The following is a 14281-nucleotide window of genomic DNA, read 5'->3' on the forward strand; positions in this document are numbered from 1 at the left end:
CACACAAAAACGTAGACATAAAACCAGAAATACACGCACATTTTTTGCTTTCTCATCTAAGCTGATTGAGTCCATAAATCTTGTTTCGATTTCTCAAGAGGAACGAAGATGCTGCTTCACGGTCAATATCCTGTTTTTTATTGTACTGCTGCCTCTCTGTATTTCCACCCGGGAAAATAGGCGCTAACATCGCTCGTCTTTAATACGGCTCCGTGGTGAAAGAGCAAAGATGAAAATCCACCGTAGAAGCCTGATTTAACGCCTCACAAAGGAATAGCAAACATGAGCCACACCGACCCACAAAAGACAGTGTGCGATGTATTTCACCTCTCAGTTGTGCGTCTGTAAGCTAAAATCACCTTTGTCATGGCTCTGAGCTGCTTGTTGAGGCCTGACCCAGGTATTCATGTGAAAGATGAACATTAGTTTCATCCTCACCGTAACTGTGGAGGAACTCTGAAAAGAGCTTTCCGTGAAATCAAGAGAATCAACGCACTAACTTTAGTTCATGGTGAAATAATTTGAATTGAGGTAAAGACTTCAGTAATGTCTTAACCATACAGAGCTGCACCAGGTCACGGCTGATCATCAGTAGGTCTGTTTTCTTTTAGTTCGAGGCTTTATTGATTATTAATGATAATCCACAAAGTTTTTATAGAAACTTCCATCAGGCAAAGTAGGAGCAGAAAATGACCATTAACTAAAAACCTCCAAACTTTTGCACAGCAGTCTCCTGTACTTTCACATGACTGAGCAAGCACACACGCACACGCACACGCACACGCACACACACACACACACACGCACACGCACACGCACAGAGTGATTTAACATTAGCTTGGTGGTGATGTAACATTGAAATGCAGTCTGTTTTTAGTATTACAGCTGTCCTGTCCCTGAGACTCCAAACTGGGGAAGATGTCTGAAAATTAAATGTGTCTAGCTTCAGGTAACTTCACGCCAACTCAGCCGGGCATGGAAAACCACTCAGCTGCACCTTTCTCCGGTCTCTTTTGAAGGTCACCACAAGTGCTGTAAAGTAAAGGCAAAAAGCAGCAGAGTGAGAGGTTTTAGCTTTCCATATGCATATATTTTCTCCTTTATTCCCTTGTGATTGCAGTAAAATGGGGGGAAATACAACTGCGTTTCAGAACTAATCTTCTTACAGTTTATGTCACTGTTAAGGAGGGCAGATAGATGGGATTTGCTGCAGTCCCAGTAGCTGGAAATTTCAGATAATCAATGAAAGATCATTAACATTATTAACTCTACAAGCACGTTACTAGCTCTGTGAGGCTGACTTAGGTGTTGTACAACACTTTACGCTAACCCTAACATGCTCAAAATGATCCTAATGAATGCTAATTAGCATTGAACACAGGGTAAGGTTGCTGCTGGTGAAAATGTAACAGTATTGAACAAATGGACGTTTTGAGCTGATTGTGCTCGTTGTAAAGTGATATTGCACTTTAAGGCACTTCCACATTGTCTTTACTTTTCAGACCCAGAGACTAAAGTCACTTTTTTATATACAGTCTATGGTAAAGACCAAAGTGATGGGCTGACCGACACAAAGACTAAACCATTTAATTTCCCGAACCATGACTTTTCCAGGTAAATCCAGGATCCAGGATCCGTCACCAGTCAAGCAAGCAATGCTGCATTTTACCTAAACCTTGACAATCTAAATTTGGAAAATTCTCCCATGGTCATCAGCACAGCCTTTGGGAAATATAAAACCTTCCAGTTTTCTGTCTTTTTTTCAGCACTGCTTTTCCTTTTCAAAAGAGGGATGGCAAAACTCCTTTTACAGCCTGCCCAACAGTAAACAGAAATAAAAATGCTCTCACACACAATTTCACACATGCCCATACACACTTTTGGATATACAAAATACCAACTGTGAGGTCTGGCATCAGTTGTGGGAATGGAGCTTTTAAGCAGCATACCTTCCCCCCTCCATATGCTCCAAACCCAACCTAGCAATTATATGGAAACCTCAGCGCTAACCTTAGAACTCTATCTGGGGACAGGATTATGGCTACCAGCCAGCGCTGACCCAGTCTGGTGATATGCCTCCACCCCAAGTCCTTCTATCATTTTTAAAAAGGGCTTCTGTGTTGAGAGAATTATTCGATTGCATTTTAAAGGAAATACCGCTCCTTTTACATAAACATAAATATGTGTCTTACCTGGTGTTCAGACTGAATCCCCGTGAGAATGCAAATAGCCGCAGTAGTGACTAGAGACGGACCTTTGCTGATTGCGAAATCAGGTCCATTTTACCCCATCATTTCTGAGAGTAAGGTCCAAATAAGCTTTCCTTTTATGTCATTATCTCAGAGAGATATAGCGTAGACCGAGGAAGAACCCAATAAACTCTGGAGTGGATCAGAATTACAGGCAGAGCTGCACATTAGTTTTCACTTTCCTTAACATTGCAATTTTTTAAAAATATTTAACATCCAATGGATTACAATAAAGTGCAATAGTGACAAAATATAGGTCATTCTACAAATATGCCATGAACTCCTTGGTGGAGGTCTGACCTCTCCAACTGCTCTCCTTGTTTTAAAGGTCCCACATTTGACACTTCTGGTGTTTTATTTTCAGTTTTGAATTCCAGAAAAACATTTTTTTTGTGTGTTTTTAAGTAGCAAAAACAATCTCTACAGTTTTACATCGCATCTTTCTGGAGTTCTACCAAGAACACTTGTTTTGTGTCTGCGTCTTTAAGATGCATTTTGATTCTGATTGGTGGACTCTTTTCTGAGTGACGCGCACCAATGCCAACCACAGGTTTTCTTTGGTCTTGTAGCTTGCTAGTTCTGCCGTGGAATAACTGCTGAATGTTTTCTTCTTTCTGAAAGGTTGGACAGTGGGACGTGCTGAGGGCGAACATATGAGTTGAGCAAGAGTTTGTGACATCACAAATTTAAGGAAGTCCAAACGGCACAGTTGCTGAATACAGACTGCGCATTTCTCTGTGGACCAAGCATTTTCACACATTTACAGTATTTATGTACCACCTAGACCTACTTTATAACTCAGAATTAATCAAATTTGGGACTTTTAAATATAAATGAAAGTTAGGGCTCCATTACTGTACAACATTCCACAGTTTTCAGAGTAGGAGCCTTAGAGCAGAAATTATTAATCACAAAATCCCTGCTTTAAATTCCAAATAAAAAGATTTTCTAAATCTTTTACACAATATAATACGCTTAATCTGGTGTTACACTAAATCAGAAGATAGGGCATTGAATACTGACATTCAAAATGAGCATTTTCAACAGAGACATTTTATTTCCTGCTGTCGTCCGTGTTGCAGCAGAGATTACTTACATCATGAGAATATACTGATTGTAATAAGAGAGATGATATTCATGTAAGCAAGGAGAGGGGATCTGCCAAAACAATGAGATAACCATCTCACTCGCAACCTGTTTCTAATACTGAACTAAGAAGTCATTTGAACTGGAAAAACTCATCCTTGTTCGTTTTTAATCTGGGCAAGGTTGCTCTTTCCTGAAGATACTGATACTGATGTCTAAGTTGATCTCAGTCTGGGCCTTCACCTGGGACAATCAGTCTTTAAGAAACCCAACCAGGGTCAGTTTCCTCTGAAAACAAACTTAACAGCCTCACGTGGGCACAGAGTCCCTGTCACTCCAATAAGCCGGCACCCTGACCATTTAAACTTACTGTGAGTAGAAAATAAATTATGCATTGATAATACATAAGTAAATACATTTACAACAAGTAAGTGCAGAGAACAAAAACGATCACTGTCTGCTTTCATCGGATAAGAACGTTTACCTTGAACATGTTTTCCTCCCTGCATTGTTTAAAGGCCTTTGGATAAATGTGTTCTCGTGTTCGGGGTTGAGAGCAGAGAAGCTTCCTCCCCACTCGTCATGGAGTCTCAGCATTACTGATTTTTCTTTGTAGAGGAAAACATTTCGATGTACCAATGTACGACTCCAAAATGTGTCAGCCGAACACAAAATCTAATGCTAGTCATTACAGAAAGATGGTCTTAGGCCATCACATGACATCACATAATGTGCTCGCTGCTTATCCAGCCATACTGCACCGCTTGGGAGTCGCATACTGGCTGTGACTTCGTTAAGGCCGACGGGGACAGAACGTACTTGGATGGGCTTCCCTTCCACCCTGCTGCTTCAGCTCGTCTTTGTTCACAAGATCAAGCGCACGAGGAAAAGAAAAAGGACTGTGGAAGCCAGTTTGATGTTGAGAAGTGTTTTGTTTTCTGCCTGGCGCTTGGGCAAGCTTTCTGCACTTCAACTTCTGCATGTACACGTGTGTGTGTGTGTGTGTGTGTGTGTGTGAGTAAGACATGCGTCGTCTCAGAAATGCTGTGTGCCTGCTTATGTGAATCCAGCATTTCAGCGTTCTCTTCCTCAGAGCCTGGCAGTGCTTACCACTACTACAACCCCCACTACACACACACACACACACACACACACACACACACACACACACATACGCAGAGCACATAACTACACATACACACTGTACATGCAAGCTCACATTGCACATATGACATATGCAGGCAAAATCACCCCCACTCTTGCACCCACCTACACACAGACACAACACCCTGCCTACTGGAGTGTAACCATGGAAACGTGGTGCCTGCCCAACAGGGGTTGAGATGGAGGCAGTAAAAAGATGAGGGAGAATAGCAGGAAGGAAGTGTATTCTCCTCTATTCATCCATCCTGTACACGAGATGATGAATATATCTGTTCCACAGTAAAACTAATATTCAGTATACACAGTGGGTATGTGAGCGTGGTAATCATTTTTCAACACGTTGACCCTGACGAAGATCTGACCTGGATTTAAATGTGGTCTATCTTGAGAGATGATTTGGAGTCTGTGTGCAAGCATTTCCATCATATTATCTAGTGATATATTTCTCCAACGGATTTTATCAAAAACTATTTGTGGGCTCAAGCTGTGCCTGTAATAGCCTAAAACACAGAATTTAACATTCCTATATAAGTGGGGGGACAATTGATTTCAAGAATGAAAAGGGACAACATTATAAAGCACCAATAATGACTCTTGCATAATCAGCTGCAACATCAGCTGTGTTCTTGTCGCTGCTGCAGAGATGGTGTGTGCCCCATTTGTGTTTTATTTTATTGAAAAGCTAGTGTGTCTGTCGTGGGTTGTAATATATCATCAGCAGTTAACCAGCTCACATTCTTTTTCTGGCTCGGTCCAGACCAAATGAGCTCAAATTGACATGCAGGAATCTCACTTGTGCAATAGATGTATACAGCAACTGGCAGACAACTGAGCAGAGAGTCAGCATTGAGTAATTACGTTTCCGCCACAACTAGAAATGACAATACATGTACAAATATCTGGACCATAAGCTCACTCTTTCAAGTCTGATTTACAGAGTGCATGAAAACTCTAAGCAGCCACATGACCTATTTGCTGCTGCTTTATTAAATATTAAAGATATGACATCCGAGGTTCAGCAGCGTGAAAGTACATCGATTCTCACCACGCTGAAGTAAAACAAAATACAGAGTTTAGAGGTTTATCTGGCAGAATATGCTGTATATACTTTTGGCATCAAATACATTTGACTATTTTCCAATAACAGCCCAGTCAGTGTTCTACATCTCATCACATGGTCAATTTATTTGTAAATCACACACAGCAGCTTTACTGATTATATTATTAGGACTTGTTTTATTTCAAAAGAATATCGTTTTAAAATGTTTTTTATGCTGTTAAGCTATTTTTATTTTTTATTGTATTCCTTCTCTGCAATGGGACACTACATGCTACCCCACTCTGATTTCTCACGGAGACATTAGATTTACTCCGTTGCAAGTAGACGCAATTTCCTGCACAACAACTGCAATCAAACACAACAATCCCATTTGCTCAGGCCAGAAGGGCCAGTTGCTTGTCCTTTTATTGTTGTCACTGCAAAACAAGTAACCATCACTGCTCTGGGGAGCCTGCTCAGTATCCAGTACTAACACGCTTCTCTCATTATGGTGGAGATTGTTGATGCAGAGTTTTTATGTTCATTATAACTAAATGCAAATCATAAATTAAAACACGAAATGTTATCCGCTGTGTTGAAACATTAACCAGCTTGTTTGTACGCTGACATGCTTCACGGATGCAAGGATCACTTCTGTGACACTTTACCGTGTGCAGTTAGGCCATTAGATCCACACACATAGTCAGAAGTGTGGGCACACATGCATGTGCGAACACACGGGATTCATTTCCTTTCACTATTTAGATTCTGTGGCCTTTTTTGGATCTTGACGTCATCCTCATCCCACCTGATGTAACTTCACCATGGCAACAGACCGTTAGACTGACTCTCTACAGGGTTGTCAATTCATCAATCCAAGATCTGTAATTTGATACAGATGATTTGATGGTATATATCTTTAGTATTACTTATTGTCACTCACCACAAACAGTCTGAGGAAACTGACTTGCAACTCATGTTAGTGTGCACATTTATTCGATTTTTCTTTGTCGCTTTTATTTCAAAAATGAATTCTCCTTTATCCCAGAGGTTCTACTCACCACAATCATCGCAAAGTGCCAAACACAAACGTAGCAATTGCAGCTTTTGGACGATTACTTCAGCCACTACTGTTCTCATTGCGGTACTTCATGTGGGCTATAATGTGTAACGCTACAAAAATATCTTCAGCTCATCAGCCCGCCTCCACATCTCTCCCTCATTCTCTGCGAGCACTACAGGTGGAGGAGAGAGTCAGCGATACAGCATGTGAGTGGGCGCTCTGGGTGGGCGCTAACTGTGATTTGGAATCTGTGTTTTCACGTGCAGAAATCTGTCACATGGCAGAAGACAGAAGGATGAGTGGGCAGAATAGTGCCAGAAAGAGTGAGAGGGATAGAAAAAAAAATAAAAAACAGGACTACAAAGCAAAGTCAATCTGGCAACCTGGTGAAACTGTCAGTAAATGTGCTCAGTTATGACATATGTCAGACATGACATCATCAGCATCTGACTCCGCTGCTGGCTGACCTATAAAGCTCCATCGAACATCCTCTAAAGTTGCTTATTGTGAAAACTCTTATGCAAACTGCTGAGTTATAAAAGATGCTCAGCTAAAATGCCATGAAGCAGTATTTATTGCCATGAAGCCAGAGCAGCTTACAGTTTCTACTGCAGGTAGGTGCTCCCGTCTATCGCCCTTTCACAGGCTGTTTCAGGAGTGAAACCGTGATGTTTTGGATATTTTTGCTAAAACCCCTGAAGACGTCAATCACTCCCCCACCCCCACCCCCGCCCCCTTCCAGAAGAAATATCCTTTTTCCTGTCTCTGCTCTCCTTTATGAAGCACCACACGTCCACAAAGCGCAGCCTGGACAGTCACCTTGTCAGCCGAGTTAGATGTTCAGTCTCTCAATAATAGATGAACCCCCACCTGAGCTCCAGTGTGCAGGAGGTATTCCACATTACTTGTGTCTCATAGAGCTTAACAACCTCATAGGGAACAATATTAATCACTGCTGCATATTTTGAGCATTTCTAAGTCTCATTAGAATTCCTTACACACATTGAAAGACTTGTGCATCTAACGTATCTTAGGATATTCTACAAATAAACGTTCAGTATTTCTTAAAGCGTGACCCTGAACACACCAGGTCTCGTGCTATTATATGCTCTGAAGGAAGACGATTTTAATTTGCTGCATAGAAAATACCAAGGATCCAATCCTGTGCGAAATATCTTCATTAAAGACGATCCTCCAACGCCAACAGTGCCACAAAGAAAAAGCACTACTTCAGATGAAAAGCATGTTGGAGGAAAGAAATGAAATAGGGATCACGCATTCGACTTCTAACTACTGTGGGGAAGGAAGAAGGAAGAGTAAAAGACAGTGGAGGTAATGTGGAAAGAGGAATGATGAGGAAGGATATGAGAGAAAGAAAAGTAAGAGAGCAGATATAAGGAATGATGGAGGAAAAGAATGAGCAATTTTAGAAAGGGAAGAGGAAATAAGGACTGCGCAGAGGACAGATGGTACGGATGACGAGGAGAGATGATGAAAACTAGAGAAAGTGACCAAAATAGAGGACGAAAAGGGAGACAGAGGGATGAAAGATGTAACAGTGGGTGGCAGAATGGGGAAAATGGAAAAAAAGGAGTTCCACACTCTTCTAGCAGCTCATTTTCACATTCACACTAACCTGCTCCGTCATGCACACACACACAAACAAACACACTGCCGCTCTCTAGCAAACCAGTCAGTCATGAGCCGCGCTAAACGCACTAAATTACAAATGTGTAAACACAATGTAAATTTCCCCTTACGTTAGCTTTAAATTACAGACATTTCATTTAAGGAGAGATGGTGGTACTAAAATACTTGTTGTTTTCACTAAACAAAGTGCTTGAGATGTAAACCCTGACAAACCTTAAATAACTTTGGAATTAGCATGGAAGGGAAATTAAAAGCAGCGAGACTCTACAAACAGACTGCAGGCACACTGTGTGCTAATCATGTCTCAATTGCAATTCACTGAGGCAATAAAGCCTCCTATTGAGATTTTGCCCTCAAAATAATGAGGACAACTCATTCTCACTCAGCAGGCCGACTGCAAAGTCAACTCATTTCCCAACAATGACAGACGCTGCAAAAAAGCACATGTCTCATCCTATATGCTCTCATGTAGAAGACACAAATATAGACAGGAAAGTGGAAGCCTCAATGTTGAAGTCAGTTTGTTCTGTGTACGTAAGGTAAGGAATCTATCCTGGAAGAACATTGTGTCTTCTTATACCCTTTTCTGGTTATCTGTTGTTGTTGTTGTGTTGTGTGTTGCACTTGTTTACTGGGCTGTAGTGGTTTTGAGTTATCTTTTTAATTAAACGTGTGTGATAAAAATGATTATTATCCAGTTATTGGCCATAAAGGGACAATGTGATTTCCACACTGCTGAAATTATTATTCTAACACTCTACTTTGGTAAATGCAAAATGGGAAACTAATTTCAGTAATCCCTGTGGTTGGCCACTTTCCACCAAATGACCACAGGGATAAACATTTTACAAATCATGCCAGCAGAACAAGCGCACTGATCACAGTCCACAGAAAGCCTGCAGGTCACTTTATTAGGCTTTATTAAATTCATTTTCTATTTATTCAGCCCTTTTACATGCATTTGCATTAATGAATTCTATCTACATTTAATCAAGTAAAAATAAAGGCAACATCAAAGCAACAAAAATCTGGTTTCCTTTACAAAACTTGCAGCTGACCACTATGTAAATCATGTCATCAGAGCATACGGCCCAGCGAAGATGAAGTTAGATACAGGATCAACAACCCGCTGCATGAGTGCATGTAAAACAAAAATATGTGAATGCAGCCACCACTTTAGGTTTTTGTATCTTGATTCTCCGGAATATCTTCTTTCCTGGTTAACTTAAGTTTAAAAGACATGCTTGATGGAACAATGGAATGAAGAAAGAAATGATGTGCATGAAACATTCCTGGGTGTTACTGAGAAAAGGAAAATCACTGCTGTCTCTGTCTGGTACAGGACTGGTATCAAATTCTGCTTGAGCTCATGCCAATTATAAATTGATGCTCACAAGTCAGGAAGCTGAATGTTTTCCCTTACGAGTTAAAAAAAAAAAAAAAAACAACAACTCTGAGTTTGGAAAGAAGTATTTAAAAACAAAACAAAACAAAAAAAATCCCCTCACCATTTGCAGGGGCCTCTTCCGCAGGTCCCGCTCAGTGACCAGCCTCTCCTGGTCGGTGACGTAGAGACCACGCTGAGCCAGAGCCTGGATGACGGCATCGTGAACCAGCAGCGGCTTGGCGGCGTCGCTCTTCAGGATGAGGTTGCCGGCTCTGCAGTAGAGGTCTGCAGACAGCAGGAGGCTGGCCACAGGAGGCTTCAGGTGCTCCTGCTCGTACTGGTCCGTGTAGAAGGGGTCCTTTAAGTCTGATGGGATGCTGTCTGCGTGACAGAGGGCGGAAGTGAGAGTTTTAAAGAAATTCGATTACGTTCTGCGGGAGCTAATAGGACGAACTTGGCACTGATATGTTTTCATTTATGCCATATGAATCATCTGTGCCTTACATATTAACATGCTTTTTCATTACATTTCTACGTACGAATATTATTGTCATCAAAAAAATCTAGCCTCATCGACAATTTGTAAAAAGAGAAGGTAAAAGTTCTGCTGCAAACAGGTGAGAAAGGCCGTGAGATGAAAGAATATTTACAATTCAAGTTCTAAAATATATATATTTTTTAAATGATTTCTTCTTTTTTTTCACAACAAAGGATTTTAATACTTTAATAAGAATTTAAAAAAAAGTGAAACATCAGGTCCAGTTGAGATGAGCTGATGTATAGAAATGGCAGTTTTATACCAAATCTGTTTTTATTGAGGATATTCTTCCACTGTGCACAGTCTATGCCATTACTTTGGCAGAACTACTTCTTTTCATTGCCATGGTTTGACGGTATCTTGACATGGATATGAGTAGATAGACCTCAGCGTTGCTATAGCAACTGCAGGAGGAGTGGAACCCGATCGATTCATCTAGTCTGTATCTCTGCAGCTTTCAGCTCCCTGGGAACACCCTCCTCACACAGCCTGCCTCATCAAAGAGAGCGGCTGCATGTGAGTAAGTGTGTGTGTGTGTGTGTGTGTGTGTCTGTTTATCACCTCATGCAAGTCCACTAAAAAGGGATAGTCTAACAAATAATTCAAAAACAGTGTTTTTTATTGCTTTTGTCCTGTGTCTTTCTCGACACTGTTTGCTGAACGAGGAAGCATTTTGCTTGAAAGTGCCTGGCCGCCAAGCTGATGCAAGTCCTTCTTTTTCCACAACAGCTCAAACAATAAAACCCAGATTAATTGGTTTTAAATGAGATGCTGCGGCTGTGGAAAAAAACAAACAAACAACAAAATACATAGATGCAGAGCTCGTCAGTATGTCAGCAGCAGAAACATTTATTTCAATTTTGATTGCTGCCTGTGTGCGTGTGCGTGTGTGTCTGTGTGTACGTGAGACTGTAGAGAAAAAAATGGATCATGTGGCTAGCCACACAGCCAGCTCAACAACATTGCAGCCCATCCTCCAACACAAGTACACAAAATTCAATGAATCACCTGCTTCGACTGACTGTTATCGTTATCTACAAGGTCATCTACAGATGGGCTCTCTGTTGTTAGGAACAGAAATGCGGACAACAGCAGTAGCAGCTGTCAAGATTATACGCCTGGATATTTATGTTATGGTTCCCGACAGAGAAATACAACTTTTATCCAGCCTTCCTCCCCTCCCCCTTCACAGGGAGGTCAGAGGTCAGGCTGAGCTGCAGGACAACACCCCTTGAGCTGCTGGCTTGTCTGCGTCTTGCTACAAATAAAATGCTATTTCATATTATTATTACAATGCAGGGATTTCTGAAACTCCAATTGTGTGTTATGTATTCCAATGTCTGGTGTCCCTGCTTTACGTTCTGTAAAGCTACTTTAAGAAAACGTCAACAATTCAGGAATGTTTGTCTGTTGTGTCCCAATCAGCTTGGATTAAAAATCGCATTATTACGACATCAAACCAATCCACTGTCATCAGTGCAGACAGAAAACTCAAAATGTCATTTCATCTTTTAATATCAAATTATTTCGTGGTATTAAAGCTTTTACTTGTGCTTGGAAACCTGTGTAACCTTGTGTCCTTTTAAGTGGGTGCAGAGAGAATTAGATTTATTTACTTTCAGTCTCTCTCAGCGTTCAACTGGCCAGCTTCAGGGTCACAAGGAGTCTTCTCTAATCTTTGCTTGTGAACCGGAGATGAAGCGGTACAGTGAGGATGATATCAGCTGTGTGGTAGTATTTCCCGACAGCAGACGATCTGTTCGGGGGCTTGCATCTCGCATGTACTTGACTGCAAACTCTGGATGCACTCCTGCATTGGTGTAATGAGGCAGATGCATGTGAAGTATTCAGAGCAGCGTAGGCTGGGATCTGGAGATGAGCCCGCTCACTCTCTTTTTCTTGTGCTCTCCCTTCCTGCCTCCCTCTCCCTCTCTCGGGAAGACTGTATTTTTGGAATCAGCCCATTTCATTCAGGCCTGATTGAAAATACACAGAGGATCTGCGAGGGATCTCATGTTTAACGGGCTAGTACAACACAGTGGCAGGGAATGAGGCGCTCAAACAAACTGAGCCGTGTTGCTTATTTCAGAGCCGATGTGCTGAAGCCCACGTGAACATTAAGCACAGAGTAGTACAACAATAACAACGATGAAAAGGGATCATAATGGATTCAGTGGATGGGAAAGAAGACACCACAGAAAAATAATATTAATAGGTAGATCTCACACTTTACATTCGTGAAGACAGGTTCAGTGCGGAGTTATGACTGTTAAGTCTCTTTGGATAAGTGCTATAAATGTGTTGTGCAGCAACTCACTGTAAAGCTTATTTGGTTGCCCGCCTTAACAGATGTTTTATGTGGTTATGTCTATAGCTCTTCCTTTGGTTTGGTGTTTTGTAGAGTAGATTGGAAAGTCTACTCATCAAGTCAGCTGGCGAATGCAAGACTGTTTTGCCACTGTCAAGTAATAGTTGATCCCCACACGGGTCAATCATCTAAAAAGAAATCCTCTCAACCTGTGGGAAATACTGTTTATAAATTAAGTTTTGGAGGAAAGACTAAAAGACCAAAACACAACCATGATCCTTTTGAATCTGTTTTAAACTCAAGGATGATCTTGTGTGAGGCGAGTCTTCAGTCGCCAGATAATCAGACTGACTTGCCATTTTGTTTTCGCTGCATTGTTACAGATGTGGGTGGTTATTCATCAGTATAAAACTGGACTATATCCATACAGACATTACCTGCAATAATATCCCATCACCCACCGAGATCAATGAATTTAAATACTTCTAATACTAAACAGAACAAAGTATCATCAAATTCCTTGCCAAATAGACTTTATTCTTCATCCATCCTTATATTATATATCCTATTGCCTGAATACCACACCATATATAAGAATCAAGAAGCTAATATGAATATGAAGGAAGGAAAAATGTGCCATATTTCTTGAAGACCAGATGTTTTTTTTTTTTCTCTTGATGGTTTCTGACTACAACCTTCTAACCTTTTTATTTATCCCATATTGAGTTGTATTAAAAATGTATGTCCCACTTGTGATGCTAATTATGACTTGGATGCAGCACCCTGAAGGTGACATCATTTGGGACAGGTACCTTCATATCTCCGGAACAGTCCCATGAACAACGTATCTGCTTATCACTGGGCTCCAGCATCGGACAGTGGCTTTATCTGTTTTTCTTGGCATCATATCTAATACTGTCTAACATTTAAGAAGGCCTAGAGAGGGTAACAACAAACAATATGGAACCAGCCCATATGGAAAATCACTGATAGTGCTTTGGGGAATTCTAGGGCTTCATCTATAGTCTGTTTTTGGTCTTATGCTCTTTTTTTTTTTAAATGAACTACAGACATATTATACATTTATTGCATCAGGTCCTGTACGCTGAAACCAATGCATTTAAAAAGAAAAAAACAAACTGTATTGAATATTGATGCTGCGTGTGGGTAACTAAAAAAAAGAGGTACAGTAATGCACCTACCTGTCCCGTACGCTTTGGCCACCAGCCATGTGAGGCTGCAACAGATTTTGGCTCGGGAGAAGTCATAGTGCTCAAAAGACTTTATTGCTGGAGCAACGAAGATCCTCTTTGCATCCCTGACGTCCTGAACTTCACCCATCTTTCTCCCTGAATTTCACTGTTGAACCTTATGAAGCGACACAACGCCAAAGCATCCCACTGCTGGAATTTCACAGAAAACAACAAACCGCCGGTAAATTGAAGAGACGAGGTGTCTTGCTGCTGATTATTCACAGGTTCTTTCAGTCATGAAATGCTGTGCTGACAGCGTTTTTTTTTGTCTCTTTTTTTCGGTCCCGTTGAGACAATGAGTCGCTAGTCTTGGTGTTTTCCATCCATTCTGCTTTCTACCAGTTGAAATGGACTCCGCCGGACCGAGCCTCGGGTTTCAGAGGAAAAACTGCTCTTCGACTTGAATGAAAACAGCAATATTTCCATTATTTGGGTTCTTTGGAAGGAGCCGGCTTCTTCCTTTCATTGCATTCAGTGTATTATTGTATAAATAACCTGTGTGTTTAGCATTCCCTCCTCTTTTCAGTCTCTTAGTGCCGTGATG

The 14281-nt window shown here is 41.1% G+C and overlaps 1 protein-coding gene across 7 annotated transcripts in view; it reads right to left on the reverse strand.

Moving 5' to 3' along the window:
* The window catches only part of camsap2a (calmodulin regulated spectrin-associated protein family, member 2a), a 49971-nt gene extending 36146 nt beyond the window's left edge, over positions 1 to 13825 (reverse strand). For all 7 annotated transcript variants that reach the window (XM_069153402.1, XM_069153397.1, XM_069153400.1 and 4 more), the window contains exons 1-2: positions 13687 to 13825; positions 9760 to 10019 (exon numbers count right to left, since the gene is read on the reverse strand). In XM_069153402.1, coding sequence (XP_069009503.1) covers positions 9760 to 10019; positions 13687 to 13825 — 399 coding nt within the window. The remainder of the gene's footprint in view (positions 1 to 9759; positions 10020 to 13686) is intronic.
* Between the last annotated feature and the right edge of the window lie 456 nt (positions 13826 to 14281).

This window comes from Embiotoca jacksoni, unplaced genomic scaffold, assembly GCF_022577435.1.
Source record: "Embiotoca jacksoni isolate LCO1_2020_lvr unplaced genomic scaffold, fEmbJac1.0.p SCAF_19, whole genome shotgun sequence".
Lineage (NCBI taxonomy): Eukaryota > Metazoa > Chordata > Actinopteri > Embiotocidae > Embiotoca > Embiotoca jacksoni.